Raw genomic sequence first — 26,069 nt, forward strand, 5'->3', positions numbered from 1 at the left:
GTTAGTCCAGCAGAACCTCAGCGTTATGAATACCGCAGGAATGGAGGTTGTTTGTAACTCGGAACAAAATGTTCTTTCAAAAGCTTGCACCTGAACACTGACTGAATACAGCTTTGAAACTTTACAATGCAGAAGAAAAATGCTGCTTTTAACCATCTTAATTTAAATGAAACAAGCACACAAACAGTTTCCTTACTTTGTCAAATTTTTTTTTTAAACTTTCCCTTTATTTTTTAGTAGTTTACTTTTAACACAGCAGCATGCTGGACAGTATTCCCTTTATTTCCTCTCATGGAACGAGGGGATTCAGAAACCTTCATCCTGTGATGCGGTGCCTGTCCCATGAGGCCTTGCAAACCCTCCCCCAAACACCCTGGGTGCAGTCGCACAGTGGGATAGCTACCCACAGTGCACTGCTCCCTGCATCGATGCAAGCGCTGGTAGCGTGAGTTCACTCCACTGACCCAAAGAGCATAATGAGGACGTGCAACAGTGCTTTAATTACAGCTGTGGCTGCACACCGGCATAACTTGTGTCAGCAAAACCCTGTAGTGCAGACAAGGCCGTACAGACAGACAAATCCTCCTCTCTGCCAACCAGCTCCCCAGAAACTCTCCTCGACAGCCCAGCATTACAGCCCCCTGCTACCGCAGGAGCCCGTGCCACAACCTTCACTTTCCCTGGTTATCGGCACTGTGCTAATACTTGTCACAAGCCTCGCTGCACAGAGCTGTGATGGGGAGCGGGGCGCAAAGGTGAGAGAACTCAACAGCGAACCACGTCACCAACACTCTCACAGCACTTTAACGAAGGCACGAGGTGTTGATGAACAGAATTTAAAAGAACTCAGTCCTTCAGCGGGTCCCAGGGTAAGAGATGATCTCTAAGAAGAGCTCCCGCTGCTGGCGGTCCAAGGTTAATATGAACTCAAGGGGCAGAAGGGCTTGGCCTGCAGGCAGCATGGTGTCAATTTCAAACCCATGGGGGAGGAGACCCACCGGATAGGCCCAGGAGGAAGCATTCAGCCCACAGGAAGCCCCAGGCCATTGGACCTTCTCAGCCAGCAGGGGGTCCCGGTCCTGGCTCCGCAGCCTTGCCCTGTATTTTTTCTACAGCATCAGGGATGTAGTATCAGAATTTTGCTCTCTCTCGCCAGCCTTCTAGTTCTACTGGCGCTGCCTCCTGCTTTCCCAGCTCCGGCTCGCACGCTTGGAAGAAGCCACTTGTTGGGGCTCATGGGAACGGAGTCCTGACAGCAGGAATGGAGGGCGAGGAGTTCTGTACAAACGGACCCGAGCTACAACAGTCTGTTGTGCACCTCTCCCCTGCCTGGAGATTGGCACCACAAGGAGCTCCCAGTGCTCCAATATCTGTCCTGTTCTCCCTGGTGTCTCACAGTAACTGTGCTTCATCCTCCCTACAGAACCTGCAAGATATCAAATGGGGCGGTGGATCCTGCAGGCTAGAGATGTGGTGTCCAGGCCCGTGATTGAGCTCTGAGGTACAGTATGTTCAGTAGGACTCAGGGATGAGGGAACTCACAAGCTCTGTGAAGTTTGCCACAGTGCTGACCCAGCTCCTATCCTCCAAGTCACCCACAGGAGGGGCTTGGGTCCCATACAGCACCAGGCAATGGCTGCCCACATCCTGCACCTGGAGGTGACCCTGTCCTGTGGTGCTTACAGGTGGAGTACCTAAGAGGTTTTATTTTAGTAGCCAGTGCATAGACAGGAAGCCAATTAAATCTAAAGGTGGTCACTGCTGCTCTGTTCATTTGCTAGAGTTGTGATTTTACTCAATGGGGTTTGTACCCACGACCCCATAGCTCTGAGCTTAATGGTACTTGTCTAAGTGTTGGTGCTGGCAACCTTCATGCAGAACAGGGAATGAAGGCCTGGGTAAGCACCCTGCTGAGAGATGCGGAAACTGTCTAAAGCAGGACGCTTGTGACTTCTGAGCAAGCTACGGGCAGACTCATCTGGAGGAGGAGAAGCTCACACATCACCACTCGAGGTGGCAGTACTCCTACGCTCACAGTAACTGCCTACTAGAGACAGGTGTGAGCACCATCTCACTAATGAGCGGAAAGAGAAGTTCTCTCATGAGCTGGATCAAACATCTTCTTAGGAGTGAACTGCAAAAGCGGATGCACCCCGTGCAGCTAGCATGGCACAACAGGTAAACGCGCCACCTCTACCATGGCCCCAGGCAGCCCGCTCACAGCACAAATGGGCTAAGCCTGCACAAGCAGAATCACTGCTCAGAATCAGGACCACCACAGAACCAAAACAGTTGCTGCAGGAAGTGATAGAGGATGTTCCCTCCCTCCGCCCCCACGCTAGCACTACCCCCCCCCCGTAACACTTGCAAAGGGATACTGTGCTGCTGTAGATACCACCGTTGGGAGGAGCTATAAAACAGGGCTTGAGCAATTGTGATTGTAGTAAGTATAAGACCTGTTATAAGGCCTGTAAAACAGGCTAAGGCCTAAGTGGAAAAAGCCAAGTAAACAGAAGTCTAAGTGGAAAAAAACAAGCTAACTAAAATTGGCACAGGAAAGTGCTAATACTGCAAGTATATAAATTGCCAAAATATTATTAAAATACAAATTATGTAGCAGGTACAGAAGGCACCAAGATATTAAAGAGAACTAATTTCCTAAAATAACACTTTAGAAAATAAAAATGACTAAAAAGTAATAAATGGAGTTGTTTTGCCCAAATCAGCCAATTAATGGGAAAAGGTGGTATTAGACTACGTCAAGAGGGTGGCAACTACCTACGTTAAAGGGGGCAGAACAAAATTGTCTGTAACAAAGTCAGAGGGAACAACGTCGTCCGGTCTAGGGAATAACAGAAAGTCCCGCCGTGGCCATTGTAATGCCGCCTATACAAAACTGACCCAGAGATACTCTGTAGATCACTTTTTATTGTGAGGCATGCAATAAACCTGGCCTGGGTGCCTTCGTTGCTTAGCTAATCCGTGGTCATGTTGATTCATTCGATCATAAAAGCCGTCTCTGTTTCCTGATCAAAGCTGGGACAGCATCTGCACAGGGACACACGCACGCAGCCTACACTGATAAACACCGGTGGCCAACACACCGTACCATAGTGATCACTGAAGATCCCACAGTACATTTCCCAAATATAGGGAAATTTACCAGCAGTGGTTTACCAGGTGGTTACATTGCAGCGGTGGATGAAGCAGCCCCTGGCTACAGTCCATCTGAAGCACTTTGGGACTCCATGACACACGTTATTTCAATATGATTTTTAAGGTAGAAGACATTTAAATTATCCAAATATGTGAGCTGTTTACACCATAAAAGGAAGTTAAAGTGACAGCTGCTATTTTATAGCAACATATAAACAAAGGACAGTTTAATTCCTGAGACATTCTTTAAGAAGCAGGACACCAGACAAATTTCTGGGTCTTTCCAGTATGGCCTCAGAAGAATTTGCATTCCAGCAGTTTTAAAAACAAGAATGGGGCAGGGGTAGATTTAGATCAGCGGTTCTCAACCTATTTCCCACTGTGGGCCACACATGCAACTCTGTGTGTTACGTGGACCGCATCCACACAATATATATATACTACCTGTATGGCCTAGAGGATGTCACACAGGCCACAGCTGTGTGCCGATTAGACTGCCTGCTGAAAACCACTGATGTAGAGGACATGCAAAATCTTTTATTCAAGTTTTGAAAAAAGATCCAGTCGCCTCAATAGGTTACCATCTATAGAGCCTTGCATGGATACAAAAATCTATATCCTCCGCTGATCTGCAAACAGGGTCCGTGGATATGCGCAGATTTGCAGGGCTCTAGATAAAAAATTTGGATCTGCATCCACCCACAAGCCACAAACATGGTCTACAGCCATCCACAGATCTGCAGGGTTCTACCCACCCATGTGGAGATGGACTGACAACATAAAAGAGTGGACAGGAATGGACTTTGCGGAGACTCACTCAGACATTGACATATAATCGTCATGGATGGAGATAATTGGTTGGTCATTTATCAGTGATGGTGCCCCAATGACCAATCCGGTTATGGGAGCAACAACGAATAACCCACCCATGCTGTCAAACTACAAACTGGGGGGGGGGGGGGAGGGGTGTGTGTGTGTGTGTGTGTGTGTGTGTGTGTGTGTGTGTGTGTGTGTGTGTGTGTGTGTGTGTGTGTGTGTGTGTGTGTGTGTGTGTGTGTGTAACTCTCACCCAGATACGGCACAAACTTAGAGAGCACTTGTGTAGGCACTTCGGAAATGAAGCTCAGCTTCATAATAAAAACACAGAACACTTTGGCTTTGATTTTTAATATAAAACCTCACTGATGTACAAAAATGCTAAAATGTGACAAACCATTGGAAATACTGTGATTAACATTCTTCCTTATACAGTAAAAAAACGAAAAACCCAAACTGGTAAGAAGCATTGAAATGCACATCTTCCTTCCTCACCACACGCTTAGCTATAAAAAGCATGGCATCTTCGCTAGGAACTTCAGTGCGACTGGGCTACTCTCGATGGACCAGCACAAACAAGCCAAGTAAAAAGAGGACTGCATACTGAAAAATAAATCAGCAGGATCACAAATCAGCATGTACGTTCAGCTCCACAGACTTACAGTAACAAACGTGCTTAGAAGGGCACCCATTACACATAGTTTAGCTTGTGCGTGTGGACGCTTCCTTAGCAAACCAACAAGAAAATCATTTCCTAGTATAATGTGTCAAATATAAGGATGTCATACCTTAAATTTGGGGTAATCGTTCATTAAAATAGTCACAATTCCAATGTAGGGTACAAATCTACAAAAGAAAAAAAATCACTTATTTTAGACAATTTCCAATGAAGATTTCACAGGCTAGGTTGTGCCCTGGGATATGCACAAAGAAATTGCCAGACTGGATCACAGGAGTGCTTCATCAAGCACATGATCCTATCTCTGACCAGCTGCTTCAGCCTTAGGGAAAGCTTCCTCCTAACCCTCTTTAGATGAGAGGCTGGGTGATGCTATGAAGCAGTTACGTTTCCTCCCTTCCTAAGCTCTTGTTTTTTGTTTTGTTTTTTAAATCCCTACTATTATAACTTGGGGTATTCTGGTTGTCTGTTAAGTCTCCAGCATTTTTTGAATCCTGTGAGCTCTTGGCCTCTTGAGATTTTGGGGCAATCCGTTTCTCCGGCTAATTATGCATTTCAAGTCCGCAGTCGCTCAGTTTCATTGAATGTCCCTGGGTTCTTGTATTGTGACAGGGGAAGACAGAGGTCCTGCTCTACCTTCTCTACAGCTTTCATCATTTTGTCTATCATGCCTCCTCTTACGCTAAGGTAAACAGCCATAATCTTTGCAGTCTCTTCATACAGGAGTTCTCTCTAGCTTCTAACCACTCTTCTCTGTTTCTGAATCCTCTCTATGTCCGCTATATCCTCTGTGACAGAATGTGAACCACTGATTTATATTATATTCATATATATAAGAAAATCTTCATTTCCACTCCCCGTATGTTTGCTTTTCTGATTGTTGCTGTACATTAAGCAGAGATCTCCACTGAACCAGTGCACGGAACTTTTTTCTTAGCAGTTGGTTATTTTAGAACCCAGCCGGTGTAGGAGCAATTCAAATTATTCCTCGTTATGCACCGTAGATCTACGTTTATCTACGGTTTATCTACTCCCTTTTGAAAATTTTCATCCAAGTGCTACTGATATTAATTTAAAGGTAATTTTTTTTTAAATTAGGCTTGTGCCCTTACTTGATTCTTTACGGTGGGTAAAAGAAGCCTGAAATGTGGGCTTTTAAAAAAGTTTTCTACTGTAATTATCAAGAACGTTGAGTTTTGTTGGGAACTTCTTTGGGTTCTCAGGGATATTACTGAGGTCTTGTACCTTAACTGAAGCAAGTGTTGAACCTTTGGCATAGATGGCCTTTCTCCCAAAGGTTTATTAAGCAGTAGAGTTAAACAGATGTTCGTTTTAAGCTGGCTGACTAAAAAATCCCCTCCATCTTCAGTTGCTGAACTTTCACCGTCTTAGCATTTGTGCCAAAACTGCACTATTTCCAGTCATCAGAGACTTGTGAGTCAGCCAAAACCTGAATTTCTAATGTAAAAAGGCTATCAGCTCTTCTTTATATATCATAAAGCAGTGAAAAAGCACAGTCCCATTGCAGCTCAGCGTTAATGTAGTTTTGGAAGGGACTACATGCCTTATGGAAATCTCATCAGCAACCTGGAGTACAGTTCACTCATGGATACCTTGGTCAAGACAAGCCAAGAAGCGAACTTGCCTGTGTTATTCAATTCCCCGAATTACCTGCTGAAATACCACTTAAATCACAATCACAGAAACCCCAACAGGGAAAAGCTCAATAGAGGAATGCATTTTCCAGCTCACATCTGAGATGAGCTCTGGAGAGAACACTCTCCTCTGCTGGACAGCTTTACTTACCCTCTCGCTCGCCCCACCACGTCTTTCTTCTCCAGCCAGTGCTGCCCTTGTTTGTACAGCCCTCTGTCATCGACGGCATTATTGTCTCCCTTCGTCAAAAATTTGATGTCTCCATTTTGCCTTACAAAGAAAGGAGACCACAAGTCACAGATGAGCCACTAACAGATATTCCAAGCAAGCACAATGACTGCAGGGACTAAGACACACAAACATTTCAAACACACAGATTTGCCAGAGGTCCCAGGCCAAGTGGAGCCCTCCACCTTCAAACCTTTTTTGACGGGCAGATTAAATATTTAGAAACATTTAGACATAAGAGAGTGAGCGCCTGGGCTGCGCCAAGCCCAACACATTAATGTTCTTTCTTGGAGGGAGTTTCTGAATCACACTGATGGGATGTGTGATTGCATCTCTCTTGGGAATCCTCTCTTCTGCTTCTGATCCCTTCCGCCTCCCTTTTCACCTGCAAGGTCTCCTTCCATTTCCATCCACCTTTCCCAGAGCTCCCAAGTGATGCGTATTTCCAAGTGACAATCCACAAAACAGTGTTACCAACTGGGCTTCAGCCTATTCCTGTTACTTATGAGTGGGGTCCTTTGAAAACATGTGCCAATTGCAGCTGCTCTTGTGGCTCCAGGAGAGGGAACTGAATTCTAGCCTGGCTCACAAAGTGCCAGAACTGTTAAATAAATTCTGACTACAGCATCTTTACTTCTGGAGATAAAGAATGAATCCAGTTTAGTTCTGAGCCCAGAAAGACTTTGCAGGGCTGATGGGTAGGACACACTTTCATTTGTAAACAGTGAGATAAGAATCGACACTGACCTTTGTATGGTCCATGCAGAGTAGAACTGCATATTTTTGATTTTCAATAGGCTACTTAGTCTTATACTGACAGCCCATAATTACACAATGGAAATTGTAAATTAGGAAGCTAAATATTTTGGTAGGGAACAGCTGGGACTTTTGGTACCTAGGGAGAAATGGCCGGCACCATGAATCTAGGAGAAATACTCAAACTATTTCACTGATGGCAGAAATGTCAAAAATTAAACGGCCATCTGTAGGTTTCAGAGTCAACACCCACTGAAGTGAACGGGGTAGGTCAGACCTCAGAGCTATTGTTTCAGGCTGCCTGCTCTGCTTCACACGGCTCTTGGTTTTAAAGGTTATCTTACAAACATGAGGACTAAATTTTATTTTTAAATGTAACTTGAGATTCTGGCAAAGGGGGTGGCTTCCACAGAACGCAAAACAGAGCCTTGCCTATAGTCCATTCATCCATGGCCATCCAAAACTCAGGAACAGCTGAACAGACTCACTTCATTCTTTACACATGTTTAGCTCTGAAGTGAAGCCAGGCATGTGAAGTTTGAGAAGGAAGAGGAAAGATTAGTACAGAATCCACATCTGAGCTCAGCGGTCACTCTCTGAGACACCTGCACTAGTTGCACACAAGGGAATGACCTCATAGGTTTTTCCTCTTCCAGCAACTACCTGCCAAGGCAGTGCAAAAATCTAGTAACACATTCATATGTATTAACAAAAGGAGAAAGAACGAAAAGGGCCTCTTATGTGGGTAAATTTCACAGATTAACTAGTCCTAAAATATTGTACATGCAATAGGATACTGAAACCACCAAGACCTCTGTATTTCCCAATTTTATTTTTAAATTCCAGATGCTCAAGTGCCGTTCTACTCTGAGAAGTGACTAAAAATGCCACAAAGGGTTTCCTTTATTGATCAAGATTTCTGTATAAACAAACAGCGAAGAGATTGTTTCTATTAACTAGCAGATCTGGAATTCACTCTGAGAGGAGAAACTGGGCCGCACAGGGAGGGCAGGTTGCTGAGACTGAAGTTTGGCAAGACAGATCATGATGGTGGGGAGGGGAAGCACTCTGTAGAACTCATCATGACTAACACCCCCACCACTGAGGGATCCTACCCTCCAGATATCAAGATGATTCACAGCTTTGGGGTCATTCTAGAATCCACTATTTCTAGGTGCCCACATAGCTGTGGCTACTAGATTTGCACTTAGGCCAGCTGAAAATCAGAAGCCACCCTATCTATCAAAGGGATTTGGCCGCAGTAATCCTCGCACATGTGACCTCTAACCTCCATTACTACAATTCATTGCATCTAGGAATGACTCCGTCAGTCCTGAGAAAACTCCAGATTATTAAGAATGCAGCAACTACTGATTCAGCAACACCACTTACTGGGAGCCCATCACATCTAAGCACCTGTCTCTGCATTGGCTCTCCATGGATTATAGGAGCCACTTTAAGAGCTTAGTTCTCATATTGAAATCCCTCCACGGGACTGCCCCCAGTCACCTGAGGAACTGCCCCCACATATGACCACCACCATATTCCATTGGAAACATGGAAGAGGGAGTCTCTGAATGCAGAAGGGAATTTTCTTGGAAGCAGGCCCAGAACTGCAGAACTTGCTCAAGGAACAAATTGGAATGACCATCTCACCCCTTCAGAACAAAATGCAAGACTCACTTTGGCTCAAGGGTTACAGAGAAGGAATGATATAGTTAAAGTAACCAGGCCTTCCTAAGGTAGATTTACCCTGTTCTAGAATACGAGGAGGAGAGAACTGGGATATTAAAATCCTGCAAATTTTAAATTAACACACTACGCACACAGATCTTTTCAGTCTAAAGAATCCCAAAACCTTAAACATATGGAAATCACTTCACTCGCCACTGAAATGCAGTCATCTCTGGGGCAGAACACAGCAACTATGTATCAGTGAATATGAACACTACCCAGCAGTATGGGACAGGAAATGAACAGTACTGCATTCCAGTGATGTTGCAGAGGAAGTTAAGGGAGGCAGAATTGCCCAGTTTGTCAGGACTCCAGGGTTAACCCCCAACTTGTGAAAAACACCAAGAGATGTTTAGCACAAGAAGTCAGGACCAGATTGTAATTCATCTGGATGAAGATCCTTCCAGCAGGACAATATTTCCTGGCACTCTGCTAAGACACTGGGTCAGCGTTGAGGTAAGAGCCCTCACATCACTTCCCGCAGCACCTAGGCTTTTCTTGATGTCTCCCACTCACTTACCAACCAGACTATTTTGTGTGACAAGCGCAGCCCAACGTGATAGGACTACAGACATTTGCAATACAACCACCACCCAGACTCTCTACATACTTTTCATGAATTTTCAAGACTCGATGAACTATTGGGATTTCTCTGCCTTCTATCCTAAAGACCACAATTTCTCCCACTCTGATGGGATCTTCAATTCGGTTGGTTAAGAAGAGGAGATCTCCTCTGTGAAAAGCAGGTTCCATGCTACCACTGAAAAACAAGGAACATAGCAGTTATGAAACAAGAACATTGGAAAAATTAGAATCAGTGTTTGAAATCTATATACACTTCCAAATAAACCCCAAAATATCCTCTCTTAGGAAAGAGCCCTGGAGGAAAACAATAGAAATACTGAAATCACTGAGATGCTTTGATATAGACAGAGTAATCCCATACTTGTAAGACAATCAAGAATACATAGAGAGGATAATTACATCCTCTCTCCCCAACTTCATTTTCCTTTCTTTCCTATTCTCTTAAGAATTCCTCTCCCCCTTTCCCTAGAAAACATACAGCTTCACCCCAAAACACCCAAAATGTTAATATGAATCATTATAAATGTACAGGTGTTAAGTTCATGTTTAAATAATTTTGGGAAAAAAGGGAAGGTTAATGATATAGCAAGATATGATCAATACACAATATGCTGCTTAACACTTTTAAAACTATGTATCAAGACAATGTAATTATAATGTCCTATTGGTCACCCCCCAAAGTAGCCATAAAATCGACCAAGACACTTGTTTCACCCACGATGTGCTTTGATTTCCCACCACTGCACTGTCACTGGTGCAGCTCTACTGGAGATAAAGCACCAGGAGCTATCAGTGTTACCACCACCATGCCAACCAGGCCAGGCTCTCTGGCTTCTAGACTTGCTCTCAGTGGCAAACAGGCTGGTGGCCACCAGCAACTTGTCTGCACCACAGCTCCTCCCACTGCCAGAGCTGCGCCGGTGCTACTGCAATGGAGGGAAGTTTTAGGCCATGTCTAAGCTACAGACTTCGGTTGACGCAAGCTTCGTCTGCATGCAGCCATTGAAATTGGTATGTTGCTTTGGTGTGTGCATACTTGGCTGCTTCCACTGGTGCTACATATACTTACCAGGAGTGCTTGTGCAATGTAAAGTGCAGCACACCAGAGGGTATGTATCCCAGTGTGCCACCTGCTGCAATGCCATTTGGGGAATTTTCCCAATCTGTTGTGGTATAGTAATGTCTGATCCAGGGATCTCTGGGAGATAGGAGTGAAGTTTTCAGCATGCAACTTTCTCTATCCCATCTCACATCCAAACCCTACAATTTCCCCACCTTTTTCTAAAAATCCCACTCTGCCAGAAGCATGGAGCCCACAGCTCTGCGCTGCCCTCGTGAACGTTGGAAATACAAGACGCACGATTCTCCTGTATTTGCAGACCCACAGAAAGTAATGCAACCTCAGTGGATATGAGGATTTTTTTTGAGGACAGTTTGCTGAACGACACTGCAAAAAACAATTCAAGGCTGTCGGTAGCATTCATGGAGCAGCTGCAGCTGGTGCGGTGCAGCTTTTGGGCCCCAGAAATGAGCGTTGACTGGTGAGATCACATCATAATGCAAGGTTGGGACAATGAGCAGCGGCTGCAGAACTTCTGGGTGTGAAAGGCCACCTTCCTGGATATGTGCGTTGCGCTGCTCCCAGCTCTCCAGGGCAGGCACTTCAGAATGAGAGCTGCATCGACAGCAGAGAAGCAAGTGGCAATCATGCTCTGGAAGTTTGCACCACCAGATTGCTACTGGTCAGAGGGAATTCATTTTGGAGTTGGGAAATCCAGTGGGGGCCACTGTGATGCAAGCATGCAGTGCCATTAATCGTCTCCTGCTATGCAGGACTATGACACTCAGCACGATGCAGGACATAGCGGATCAATCTGCAGCAATAGGATTCCCGAACTGCACCGAGGTGACAGACAGTGTGCGCATCCCTATTTTGGTACCAGCCCACCTTGTCCCAGAGTACGTGAACAGACAGGGTTGCTCCTCTGTGAGTACGGGAGTGCTGGTGGATCATCAGGGATGCTTCACCGATATCAGTTTGGGCTGACCAGAGAAGGTGCATGATTGCTCACATCTTGAACAGGACTTTTTGGAAAGCTGCAATCAAGGACATTCTTTCCTGACCAATGGATTACCATCTGGCCCTACTGAAATGCCAACAGTGATTCTTGGGAACCCAGCCTAACCCTTGCTCCGCAGACTCATGAAGCTGTACACTGGGCATCACTAAGGAAAGGTTCAACCACCATCTCAGCAGGTGCAGAATGAAACTGAAGGTGCTTTGGGGAGATTGAAGGGATGCCAGCAGTGTTTACTTAATAGATGGGGGTTTTCCATGAGAAAAATATCCGTGATTATAGTTGCCTGTTGTGGTCTGCACAGTATCTGTGAGGCAAAGGGGGCCAAAGCTGCCATCAGCATAGAGGGCAGGCTCTCTGCTGACTCTGAAGAGCGCAACATGCAGCTATGCGGCTGAGGGAGGCTTTGAAAGTTCACTTTAACAGTCAGCCACAGCAGTGTTCTATGCAGAAGTGTTCTCAGGGCCTGGAGCTGCAAAGAATTGCATAGTGCTCGCTGTACATTTAGAACGATGACTGTTCATTTTACTGGAGCTATACATTCTGTGGTGCTTACAGGTATTGTTTGCTTTGACCACCACCCTGCATTCTGAAATATTTGTGGTGAACTAATAAAGATCATTTGATTCTCCAAAAACAGAACTTTGAGTGGGAATAAATAGTGCAGAAAATCAAGGGGCAAAAAAACCCCCACAGGCAATGTTATACAGATTTTTTAACAACTTAGTGGGGTGAAAATTTAAAATTAGAAACTAAGTAAACACACATCCATTTGAGGGCACAAATGTAGTTTGTTGTGGGTCTATACACACCAGCCATGGTCAGTATGTGAAACTGTGGTCTTCCACACTGCCTCCCAGCATGGAGTGGTAGGTGTAGGCACTGGTAGGCATATGAGCCTTCTTGAAGCCACGGATATGTTGTGGGGTGTAGGGAGCAGCAATCATGAAACTCCCCAAGGACTGCAAAGGATGGATGGATAGTCCAGGATTTTTGGACCAGTAGAATTTGGGTTTGCTGCCTGAGAAGATCTATAATGTCCTGGTGCATTCCCCACTCCTTGTCCCCCTGGGACTCCTGGGCCTTCTTACTGTCCTCTGTCTTTCTCCAGGCTGTCAATCAGATTGACCCTTCTGTTCATTGTCTGATGCAACACTGGGTTGCAGGATCTTGCTGGGTGTGTTCTCCATAGTCCTCGTCTTTCACCTTCTCCTCAGGGTCATGCACACTGCGGGTGTGGAGGAGACTCCCTTCAAGGCTGCCATGCCAGAAGCTACTGATAAAAAACACAGATGTGCCATTGGATTTACAATCACATCCATTCTTCGAATGAATACTTAAATGCTTATTGACACTTCAACTTTGGACCGCCTTGGTACAGCACCACTCTCATGCCCCAGCAAACATGGCCCACCATGGGTGGGGAAAAGGATCATCCGCTACATGAAGGTATAAAATTTCAGGCCCTGTTCTATGGGTACAGGTACAGTGGCACTGAACACTGGTGCTATTTGCCACAGGCAGGGGTAATTTTAGCTGGTCTCACTTCTGATGGTCACAAAGGCACAGAGAACACAGCTGCTAATGGCATCCCAAACCCACCCTGGCCTGTATTCCACTAGCCTGTTAACTATAATGTTGCCAGCCAAACTCACCACAGAGCAGTGCAGGAAATTATCCTACTGTGTAAAAAGAAATAAAGCAGCCATGCCTAGAAACCTCTAGGAGAGGACTGCAGAGTATCTCCATGAAAGACTCATTGAGATCTTCCTGGCGGATAAAAGGGACATCCCTATGCACATGAACATTCTACATGGCCCACCGCCCGTCTAACCCAATAGGAGAATGAAAAACAGATGACAACTCTACCTGTTCTTGTACAAAAACTGGATACCTTTGTCTGGTTAGTTTGGGGATGCGCCAAGGATCATCTTTACATTTAAACATTGTACGGAAAAACACAAGCACACACTTACCTGAGTTCTCTTCCTCTTCATCAGGCTCATCCACACTTGCTTGGCAGGACTGTGGCGGACTGGTTTGCAGCATGGCCGGAGTCCCCCTCCTCCTCCTGGCTGTTCATGGCAGGGGTGTCTGACTCAGGTGCCTCCAAGATATCCATAATGATCTGTGGGTCTCTGCCAAGTATGGCATGCAGTTCTCTGTATAAGTAGCAGATCTGCAGTGCAACACCCTATCATTTGTTGCGCTCCCTGGTCTTGTGGTATCCCTGGCAAAGTTCCTTAACTGTCACATGGCACTGCTGCTGATCCCAGTCATATCCTTTGCCTGCATCCCCCATACAATCTGCTTGTAGATGTTCACGTTTCTAAGGCTTGTCCATAGCTGTGTTTGCACAGCCTCTTCTTCCCCACAGGCCTGTGAAATCCAATACTTCCTGGCTACTCCAGGCAGGAGCACCTCTAGTACCTCTCTGTGTGCATGGAGCAGACACGGCCACTTGGACAGCTGCACACAACAAGGATGAGCTGCTAGGTGTGCTCGCCAAGGTGGGCAATCAGGAAAAGGGATTTCAAAAATATGCAGGAGTTTGAAGGAGGGGGTGGGAGGTGATTCTGGTCTCTGTGAGCCCTGGGCAGCAAAGTTTAAAACTGTGACCAGAGTAGTCACTGTCACAGAGAATAGGACATTGTGGGACAGCTGCTGGAGGACTGCTAGGGTTGACACAGGTCATGCAGCATCTACACTTGCACTGCGTTGACCTCAGAGTGGTTTTACTGCATCGGTGCAATGGGGAGCTTACGTCGACCAGAGAAACATTTGAGTGTAGTAGATACATGCACAAACAGGTCAATGCAAGGTGACTTATGTCAACCCTAAATTTGTAGCGCAGACCAGGCCTTAATAAGGTCATTGTAGACACATCCTTTGTGAATCTATGTTATGCTCAAAATAGAAGGGTTCTCAAGTTCCCATCTGTCTGCTCCAGACAGGCTGTGCTAGAGATTTGTTCTTGTGATTCAGCATGACACCTCAAACAATCTCTTTGCAGGCACTCCTAGTCAAATTATTTTTCTCTGTCTTGTAAATGGCAGAACATTAAAAAGATTAGGGGTGTTGTAATTTCAAATAAAATCACTATAAAAGGAAATGATGAACTTCAAGAACTGCATGCATTCCCATCATGCCTGGAGATACTCGGCCAAGGCTGCTTGTCAGAAGATAACATCATGTCACTGAAAAGGACCTTATGGCCTCCCATCCTACTCAACTGGAGGTGGGAGAAGAGCCTCTTGACAGCACTCTGAGGAATCAGCAGCAAGAAATAGAAGTTTCATTGGTTTGTTTTTAAAGTGACGTGTGATGATCAAGACTGACAAGCTGCAAAGCCAATGTCCCCAGAGAACTGGACTTGTGAAGTCAGTGTGTGTACATTACGGGGAAGCCCAATACTCGCAATAGGTATGGCCACTGCCCCAGGAATTTCAGCAGCAGGATTTCATTTCAAGTTACAGCTTGCGGACATCAGCCTCACTCTCATTTCCTATTGCATTTCTTAATTCACACAGTCAAGACGCAATGTGAAAGAATTTCCCATGGAGTCATATGCACTTCAGTAGAAGTGAGAGGGGGATACCATGCACAGTAGTTTTACAGCTCTCATGTACTTTAAACATACATGTAGCAACAACAAGGTAGGCAACAATGAAGACTGAAGAAAATAACGCACTTGTACTTTCTCTTGTATTCCACAACTTAGTTTCAGTTCAAGCTGCTATCCTTTTAAGATAAATCTTTATAACATAAATAGATACACCACCCTACTGGTATCCCAATCTTGCAGAGAAACAATGGACTTACCACATGGATCCCATCCCTTCTTCCTTACCCACGTCTTCCCTCCTTCTTCACTTCTACCAGGCACCTTTATACTCACTTAATACTACTCTTAGGCCTGGAATGCCTGCACTGAAGCTATGCATAAGACCATTACACTGTCTTCCTTCCATGGTCCAAAAAGTCACAAGTCCTGGTGCTAGCCAAGATGATCACCCACCAGACCAGGACAAGGAAGCTGGACAGTGATGGTGGGGGTGATCTACAACTACAGGGCCTGCTTCTGATCCCTTCTTGTATCACATCTCCAGGCAGAGTTCCTCTGGGCAGAGTCCACTGACTTCTTGGGCTCCTTTGAGGAGCAGTGGGCACTGTCCAGGATTTTCTGCTTGGTGCCCAGCCTCCCCCCCATCCCTTGTTTTGGCCCTATGACCTTCACTTTTGTTCCTATTCTGTCATTTGTTGCCCAGGCTTTGGGGTCTATCCCCTCAATGGACCTTTATTGTCCATCCCAGTACCCACAACAGGCACACTGTTCCTGCAAGATCCACTTCTATCTGATGCCTATATGAATTTTATATCCAACAGCTACATGAAGGGGCAGTTTACTTTTACATATACACACATATGTAAAGTATTCGCTTTGCCCGTAACCCTCCCTCTCCCCATCCCCCCACTGTTCTTTTTTCATATTAGAGTGTACGCTCTTGAGGAAGGGACTGTCTTCTGACATGGCCTACCACGCTGTAGGTGATATCATCGAAAGCCCTTCTCAGATGTTTATAAGAAAATGTTCCCCACAGATTCCAACAGCCTTAAGCTTCCTGAGAGAGCCACACACTTTACCATGTTGTGCAGGAAGTGTCACCTAAGCTCTGCATTTCTTAGGTTTATAAGGTCTGTGAGGTTGTATTCCTTGTAACAGCACCTTCTTGCAGAAAGGCATGCTAGGGAACCATGAACTCTTCCACCCCCTTGTTTTTGGATTTGAACTGTGATATTGTGTAGGGGCATACGGCAAACAGAAGGGTAGCACACCAGCAAGCTTAATGCCACACTGTGTGTGAAGAACAAGACTAAAAGGAAATCTGGATGAAAAATTTACAAGAGATGCTGGACATTGAAAGAGTTTATGGATGAATGCTCGGCAGCCATGCCATCTTTGAGCCAGAGCTGCTGAAATGCTGTAGAAACTGAATTACGTGTGTTCCTTCCCTGATCAGAAACATTCAGCCTCCCTGCCTCCGAGCCAGACCCCTGTTATATCCCCACCTCAGGAGAGAGCTGAAAGTCAAACGATTTTTACCTGAGTACCACTACAATGGGACTTTCACTTCCTGTGACCACCATTAGCCCCTTCCAGATCATTAAAGCGGAGGAGACAATCATCCCAAAGTTCAGCACCTGGTAATACAGCTGCAACAAGAGAAAGGGGGGGGATTAAGGCAGCACAGACAGGGGCACCTCATAACACCTGCCAGGGGGCGACGCTGCGCAGGACGAGGAAGGAAAACCGGTCAGCAAGTGATTCTCTCAGGCGCGGCCTTTGCAGGCAGATCGGCCCTGAGGCCCAGGAACCAGATGCTCCTCCACGGACGGGCGAGGCCCTCGGCCGGCCCAGGGCTCTGCCGGGCCACGCAGGAAAGCCCTGCCACTCCCCGCGCCGCCTCCTCGCGGCCAGGGGCCGACTAGCTCCAAGGCCAGTCCCAGCGGGGCACCAGGGCCTGGGCGGCTCGTAGCAGCAGCAGCCCCGAGCGGCGGGGCGGGCGAGGCTGGAAGAAGCCGGTCCCACGCTCCCCCCCCAGGCCTCCGGCGTGCACGGAGGGCGTGTCGGGCGCAGCCCCAGGGCCCGCGGCAACGGGACTCCCCGGGCGCCCTTCGCCCCGCTCGGGCCGGGCCGGGAACCCCCGCGCCGCAGAGCAGAGCAACGCCCGGGGCCAGGCCACACAGACCGCCAGGCCCGGCCCCGCCGCCGGGAACGCTCCGCCCGGCCAAGGGCGGGAGCGCGCAGGCCTCACCTGCCGCTTGTTCATGCGCCGCACATCGTCCAGAAAGTCCAGGGAGAGCATCGCGGAGCCGCCCGCCAGCGCCGCCGGCCCCAGCCTGGGCGCCGCTTCCGTTTCCGCTTCCGTAACCGTTCCGCTTCCGGCCGGACGGCGCGGCCAATTCGTAATTCCTGCTGCCGCCGGCCGCGCCTGCGCCTGCGCCAGCCCCTGCCCCAGACCCCGCCCAGCCAGCTCGTCACTGGCGCCCGCCCCGCCTCGAACCCATCTCCCCTGGCCCCGCCCACAACTCGTCATCTCCCTTGACCCCGCCTCTGAACCTGACCACACCCCTTCATTCTCCCCATCTCCCCCCGTACCACCTGTATCTCCCCTGCCCCAGCCCTGCACACACCACTTCATCCCCACTGACCCTGCCTCCAGCCCCAGCCACACCAACTCTCCTGCTGCCCTAGATGGAGGCTGTAGAGTCAGGGAGCAGCCCTGGTTCAGAAGCTGGCTGAGGGTTGACAGCTGTGCCGGAAGCTCCCAGTGTGCTGGTCAGGGCATAGGTGGTGCTACATCAGCCCAGAGTACCACGTGCACACTGTATGTAGGGCCAGCTAGGCCTGCACAGCTTTCCTGGGAAGGTGCAGCCGAGCAAGTTAGACCAACGGGCTTGGGGGCTGCCTAGAAGTTAGGTAACACAGTGGTGGCTCAGTAGATCCTTAATTGTGTGTTTGTTTCAGTGTTACACCTTACAGGGTCTTTAGACTTGCCAAAAATGTATTATGTAATTATGGATAGATCCCTGCCTAGAAACATGTATGCAGCTATCTCACACCTGTTAACTCAGGGTAGGTCTATGCTACAATCAGAATTGGGACCCAGCCATTCCCCAGCTAGTTCTAACAGCTGTGAAACTGCAGCAGCACAGGCAGGGCCCAGGCTGTTCCTGCCTAGGGCCATAGGTGTACATGGAAGCTGCTCTCACGCTCTCATTCTCTGGCACAGTGGCTCCTGTGCTAGTGTGATTCAAGCGGCTGAGGTATGTCTGCATATGCTGCAGTCACCCCTGTGTTGTAGCGTAGACATGGTACCACACACAATAAGTTATCTACCGTAAAACACCCCTCATTTCCCAGGCTTGAAAAGTCAGAGTTAATGGCCTTTCACTTCCCAGAGCGGACCAGGCAGTTTGTGTGGGGGACTGTAAACGAGTGGCTTCAGAGCAGCTCACCAAGTGGCCCTTTGCCTCAAACTTCTCTGTTGGGTCCCAAGTAACTCCATGCCAGCACATCCTCAAATCCATCAATGTAATGTAGTTAAAAAAAAAAACCTACTGCAAAAGGCCCAGAGCATAGCACCCATCACTCTAGAACAAGGAGTCCTTAAAAATCCATCTTTGTTCTCAGCATCCCCAATGTCTTCTGCCACTCCTGCTCTCTTCATCAGTCCTCGGGCCAGGACAGCCCTTCCTTCTGGGATGCAACCCCACTCTTTCCAGCAGGAATTCTCACAGCATCGCTGCTGAGAGCATCCTTACCAAGGAGCATCCCTCGCTTTCCCTGGCCCTCTTGCAGTTCTGGGTCCAGCTCTCCAGGAAGGAGATGGCAGCAAGTAAGCACCTCTGCTGCTCCTCCTGCTTTCAGCCCTCCAGTCTTGGCTCTCTGGCGTAAGGACGCCAGCCAGCAATCCCTCTTGCTGTTCTCATGCCTGCATTCTTCTCCCAGGCACCACCCTCTGGCTCTGGCAGCTCTCGACTCCTAAGTCAGCCAGGCTGCGCTGATTCTCCCAGTCTGCTTGTTTTTTTAGCACAGCACTCTTATCCTATAAGGCTATGACTGACGCTTTCTTCCTTCATTTATACATATATGTATAGGTCTCCTTTCACTCAATTCTGGTGTCCTTAAGGAAAGAGAGACAGGCTTTTTTTTTTTTTTTTTGCACTGTTCCATTCCCTGACATTCTCACTATCCCTTAGGGAAAAATCTTTGATTCCAAGCTGACTCAATTTTTCATAAGAAACTTTCTTTCCATAGAATACTGGCACAATGCCACACAACATGATCAACAGCCTCTTTGGTTTTTCATACCTTACACAGCTTGTCATTATGTCTTCTAAATAAGTTTAACTTATCATTTAAGGCAAAATGACTTGTTCACACTCTAAAAACAACTTCATTTTCTCTATCATGACAGTGGAGTGAAGTATTATCTTTGATTTTTGAGCATACATCATAGAACCTTTATCGTTTTGTTTCTTTATTCCATAGTGCTTGCCATTCCTTTGTAAGCTCCTTCATGACCACACTTTTAAATACTTGTTTACTTAAGAGTATCTTAAATATCCATCTCCTCATTATGTAAAGCATATTTTGCTGCTTTGTCGGCTATCTGATTTCCAGATACTCCAATATATGCTGGAATCCATGCTATTGTTACACAGATACCTGCTTGTATTATTTCCATAGTTAGGAACAACATTTCACTTATGTCATTTCTGCTTCTGAAGTCCTTGTTCTGATCATCATAATACCCAATAAGGAATCAGATAAAATCACAGCTGCAGCCAGTCACACATCCAGGTTCTTGCCCACATTATCCCAATTAATTCAGCCATCAGAAGAGTCACATAATTCAATAGCCTTTTCGATTTCTGGATTCTAAGACTAGGATCACAGATGGCTTCTCCCATTCTAGTTGTGCTGTCATCTTTTGATCAGTCTGTATAGATGTGGCAAAATTGGCCCCATTTTTCATAAACAAATTAAAAAATTTCATTGAGCATTATCAACAAGAGTTCTGTAAACACGGCTACTCCTCTGGAACTATTGAGCATTATGTGTAGTTTTCCCCTTCTCTCAGCTTCATACAATTCCAAATTCACACATGGGGGAATAAAAGTCTAGCTGTAATTTGCCTTCTTATGACTAAATGTTTAGTTTCAATTATTCTCAGTTGTTCTTCTCCTTTACTGATTTTTTGACCCTGATAGTATGAGGAAGTTTGTGGCCATCCATATCCTTCTGTCTATCCATATCCTTCTGTGGTATCTCCCACCAACGCTAATATATCTGTTGCGTACTTCTGTTTTCATGATTCCCTTTTCCCTTTGCCTAACAGGCTAGACTGAATAGTTTCAGCCTTAGATTTATAGTGAGCTATTGAACTATTTGCAGCACACATTGGTGGTGTTATTGCACCACCTGCCAATTGCAGAGCTTTGGCCTGGAGCAGTTCCCAGTTTCTAAGAGTTGTTTTGAGGCTGATCCAAATCTTGGCCTCCATACTCTAACATTGGTCTTATCAATGATCTCTACATCATCATCAATACCTTCTTTTCTGCACCCCATTTGTTTCCAATTACACTTTTAAGTAAGTTATTCCACTTTTACACGATATTACCTATGAGACTTTTCCATGTTTGTTCATTATAAAACACTACTTCTAGGTACACACACTTTCTTTTATGATGAAATAATTCAGATAATTTGAAACAGGTCCCATTCTTCCCAAATTTTCTTCCTGGTTAAAAGCATTCCCTTTGTTTTTGCAAGTGAGAATTTAAGTCCCCAATCATTTCCCCACTTAGGAGGCATCCCAGATAATTTCCATGTCTTTTCCAAGGCTACTTTAAGTCTTATGTTTAGCCCTTAGGGCACAATCATCTGTGAAAAGGGAAATATCTATTCCCAGCTGCACTTCCCAGACGTATTATCAGTGTTTCTGATAATACTCCCTGGTGGAGTTCCATTTGTAAACTTGTCGGTTTTTGATAAAACTGTTGCCACTTTGTCTTGTTTTGTTCTGTCACTTAAAAAGTCCCTTATCCACTAAAACAAACAATTCTCCCTTGTATTCCAATTTTGGCTAGCTTATGTAGGAACTTTCCCTCATATCATGTCATATGCTTTTTCAATATCCAGGAAGACTTATCAAAGTTTTTAGCCCTTATACTTTTTTGTGCCTCAATTTCTAGTCTCACTATATGGTCAACTGTGCATCTTCCTGTTCTGAAACCACTTTATCTCAGTTATAATATAATTTTTCTCCAAGTATTCCACTAGTTTTACATTTATCCCATGATTTTCTCCACATATGATATGAGGGCAATAGGCGTATAAGCATCAGGTCTTGTCTATATCTTCCCTCTTCCTTTGTTTCCATTCCATGGGCAGCAATCCTTTCCCCCATATATCATTATATAACCACAATAGACTCTCTAAGCTCCCTTCTGACACACGTTGAAACATTTAATTACTTATACTATCTTTACCTGGAGCTGTATTTTTCCTTTTTTCAAATGACTGCAATAAAATCCTGCATACTAAAATTTTTACGTAACACATCATCAGCATGGGGGCTCTCCAGCCATTTAATAGTTCACGTTATCCCTCACTATACCTCCTTTTTTCACAAAATTCATTGTTTTGATTCATATCACTACTGACAGTTTGGAATTCTGTTGCTAAAACACCCACCTTTCCTAAGTTGGAGACCTCAATTTCATTGTTTACAAGACCAGGCACACATTTATTTTTACTTTGAATTCCATTCATTCTTTGAATTTGCTTATATATTCCTGAAAGCCCTGAATCTTTGTTCAATTTCCCACAGAAATATCTCCAACTTTCTTTTTTGTCTTTTTGATAATCCTTTGTTCCACGATCTTACATTTTTTATAATTCATTGTCTTTTCGTTTTGTGTTTTATCTGCTTGGATGCTTTATTTCTTACCTTGATTGCTAATTTCCAATACTCATTCTACCAGGGAATTGAATGTCTAAATGTGAGGCAACTGGCTGGTTTGTAGATGGCCAGATCAGCTGCAGCTATAATTCCTTTTATTACTTTGTTATAAAATTCTCCTACATTTTTACATGTACTGTATAAATAGTCATCACATTTATTTTACCCCAATCAGCTTTTTGAAAATTCCAGCTAGAAACTCTTTTTGTGTTTGTGGCATTTTCTCGGCCTCAGTACTCAATAAGCATAGGGAAATGATCACTTCCTATTCCATCTTATTTATGGATTTCCTAGATGCATTTACTAGCTGTATTATTTATTACAATTCCCAGATTCAAAACAGAAAAGGATCCAGCCCCTGAATTAAATCTAGTAGGTGCTCTTGTATTCCATATTATCAGGTTATGCCCATCAATAAGTTGTTTTAAACATGTACAGTAAGATCAGTCATCTTACTTCCCCATAGCTCATTATGACATGGAAGTCTACATAAATTATGAATGGGTTTTGACATGATATATACAGATTTCTAATGCTTATAAAAATGGTTTTCTTCTGCATGGTAATCTCAATAGCATTATATTCAAAACTTAGTGTCTGCACATCCATTTCAACACAGCTAAATTCCTCTTTTAGACATATATAGATTCTTCCCCTTCCCCCAGTAGTCTAGCATATACAGTAGATTGAATAAGAGTGTACTTACCAGCCATGTTTCTTGCACACATATTACATCAGGTGTTTTTCCATTTCAAAGGTATCTTTCTTACACTCCTGTCCATGCATTATTAAACCATGTACATTCCAACTAAGGATCGTTAAGACCATGTTATTTAAGATGCATTATTGTCTTCATTGAAAATCACATGAATGCAGTCTGTTGAGAGGTTGTCTATCTACAGATATTTTTCTGCTGCTTTTGCTATGTAAGCTTTCAGTTTTTTCCCCAACTGCAAGGTGCATTATAATTACTTCTATAATGAATACTATAAACTTCTCTTTACCTGCAAGCAATATATCATCTCTCATATTCTCTTTTCTGACCAGAGATGTGTTCTGCTGCCCGGGTACATCTTTTCACTTACTTGTGGATTTTTCTTTTTCTATTTCCTGCAGTGGGTGGCTTTTGGTAGCCTATGAATAGGATACTTTTTGAATAATTTTAATTTTTTGTACTTCTCTAGTTTGTTCTGCTACTGCATATCCTTTATATGCTACATGGTGCTTTTCTCCGCAATTGCTATACTTAGGTTATGTTCCTTCTACACAGATCTCAACGTGAGTGATTTCTTCCACATTTATTGCACCTCATTGTTCCTTCACAAATGGCTGCTGCGTGTCCAAACCTTTGACAATTATAGCACCTCATGGTTGGGGGAATATAGGGTATAACCCAGAAAAATTGATACCCCATTTGGATCCTATCTGAAAGTGTCCCATCTTTAACTGTTATGTGTACAGCCATGGATGACAATTTTTCTCCATCTTTCCTACTAAGTAGCCATTTAAACAATACTTTATCTTCGCCTATACTTTTTTTGATATCATCCTCAAACAACCCTAGAGGCACTCCATAGATAACCCCTCTTGCTTTCATTAGGAATTTAGGCAGTTGATAAGTAACTTTCATTTTCTCTAAGGTTACAATCTTAAGAAGTTTTTCAGCTTGCTCCTTATGTGTACGTTCTATCAATAGATCTCCACCCTGCATTCCTTTACATCTTTATACATCAACAACACTCCACTTTATCCATTCCGCCATACCATCTCCTATTTTCACATCTTCCATCACTGATTTGACAATTACAAAATATTGACTTTTATCCTGTTTTTTCATTTCTGTGCCTTCTATCTTCTTCTTCAAATCCTGATTGATCTAGTCTTTTTCTTTCTTTCTTGTGTATGAGACCATTTCTTATCCCTGCTTCTTCTCCTTCATAGTCCAAGGCAACTTTTTCTTCTATCCATCTTCATTGTCAGTTTCAATGTTCAGCTTCCTTTCAGCTGGGGGGCAGCGTGGGGCGGGGCAGCTCAGCTCCCTGCCCAGCCCCCTCTCCCAGTCTTTTTCTCACCAGGCCTCTTATAGCTGGCCCCCCCTAGTGCTGCCCTGCCCTTTGAATTGCTACAAGAGGGCTGAGCACAGTTTCATTTAATGGACCAGATATCCTGTTACAGGGACTTAGTAAAGTAATGGACTTTTGGGTCCAATGTCTTTGGCTCTCTGCTGAAGCACATTGTCTATGTCTGTTCTCTGTGCTTCCATTCCATGGTGCTAGCAACGGCTGAATCACTTCTTTCAAATGAGGAATATAGGAAATAAAGCCCCAGACTGCAGCAGTAATGAGTTAGCAAGGAAAGTTTGAAAATGAAGGCAGAGAACTGGCAGAGCTGCAGCAGGAGAAATAAGACCTAGGCTCAGGGCAAATGAAGCAGTCCCAGCACTGGACTCAGATAGACAGGCAATGGAAACTACTAGGGATTCAAAACACAAGGAATAACCCTCTCTTTTTTAACAATGGAATCTACAGGCCAGATTACTTTGCTAGAGGACAATTTAGAAAGCTGGGTTGCCTAGATCCAAAGATTTGACAAATTTGGAATGATTTCCATTCTAAAATATAAAGCACAAGAATATCAGTAAATGCCCTAATATTTGCTATGAGAGATGCTGCAGATATTAAAAAAAACCAAAAAACAAAAGCCAACCCAAAACCCACAATTGTGTCGAAGTGAAAGAGGCATGGATTCTTTATCATTTGAAGTTTTTAAATTAAGTCTTGATGTCTTTCTAGCTCAGTCATTGGAATTGACCAGTGACAATGTTCAGGAATTAATGGGTGAAATTACAGTCTGTGTTAGGCAGAATGCCAGATTAGATGGTCATAACAGGCGCTTCTAACCTTTAAATCTATGACTGAATGAATCTGATGCCTCTTTTATACAGATATTACATATGAAAAGGCCAAATTTAATTGGCGCCAGAGAAAGCGACTGAAGCTTTTATAAGTGCAGCTCAAGAGAAAGTAGATATAGGCACAGGGGACAATGAATTGTTAGAATATCTTCAGTTAGACCCAGGTCTCACAATAGTGAAAGCTATAATTCAGGAGAGAGCACAAGAAACTATGAAGCAGTGATGTGATTTGCCTGGATACCACAACATTAGATGGCACTGACATGGGGAAGATGTGAGTGCTGAAAGAAGCCCTGCAACCAATCTCACAGCATCAGAATAATGCAATTAGAGAATAGGAAATAACCGCAAATAACCTTTGTGTAAGAGGGAAGACCAGCAAAGCTGTGGAAGATGTGGAAAGACAGTGTATTTAGTGGGTAGATCACTGGACTGAGACTTGAGAGAACTCAGTTTTAATCCTAGCTCTACCACTGGGATGCTGGGTGACATTAGGAAGTCACTTCACTTCTCCCTCTCTCAGTTTCTCCATCTTGGGGATAATGATACTGACCTCTTTTGTAAAGGGCTTTGAGATCTACAGATGAAAGGTGCTATATCAGAGCTAGGTATTGCTATTTTCAAAGTAAACCATGTCCAGCAAAAGAGGCAGAAGATCAGAGTTACCACAAAATAGATTTTCCAATAAATGCAGCTCATCGAGAGCTGTGGGCACTCCAGGATGAAGTATTATTAATAAATGATGATTCCATAATCTAACTGCAATAGAACAGACAACATCATGGTATATAAAATGACAAGTCTAAATGGATGAAACCTTAAATTAAAAAATTGACGCTGGCATATCAGTCAGTACAATTCTTAAAAAATGTACGCACAACAAAAGCAAGTACTCCAGGAATGGAGATCTGCAAGAGACCAAATAAGAGTTTATG

At 44.7% G+C, this 26,069-nt stretch overlaps 1 protein-coding gene across 1 annotated transcript; it reads right to left on the reverse strand.

Annotated features, from left to right (window-relative positions):
• Nucleotides 1-4,307: 4,307 nt before the first annotated feature.
• Nucleotides 4,308-17,677, reverse strand: SEC11A (SEC11 homolog A, signal peptidase complex subunit). The gene is made up of 6 exons (XM_067556039.1): nucleotides 17,505-17,677; nucleotides 16,793-16,902; nucleotides 9,636-9,785; nucleotides 6,458-6,577; nucleotides 4,761-4,818; nucleotides 4,308-4,575 (listed from the first exon to the last, which is right to left on the reverse strand). Exons 1-6 carry the CDS (start codon nucleotides 17,553-17,555, stop codon nucleotides 4,525-4,527), a joined length of 540 nt encoding a protein of 179 aa, XP_067412140.1. The 5' UTR covers nucleotides 17,556-17,677; the 3' UTR covers nucleotides 4,308-4,524.
• Nucleotides 17,678-26,069: the final 8,392 nt, after the last annotated feature.

Source organism: Emydura macquarii, unplaced genomic scaffold (genome assembly GCF_026122565.2).
Source record: "Emydura macquarii macquarii isolate MOO-44397 ecotype Brisbane River unplaced genomic scaffold, CSIRO-AGI_Emac_v2 contig_1644, whole genome shotgun sequence".
In the NCBI taxonomy this organism is placed as follows: domain Eukaryota; kingdom Metazoa; phylum Chordata; order Testudines; family Chelidae; genus Emydura; species Emydura macquarii.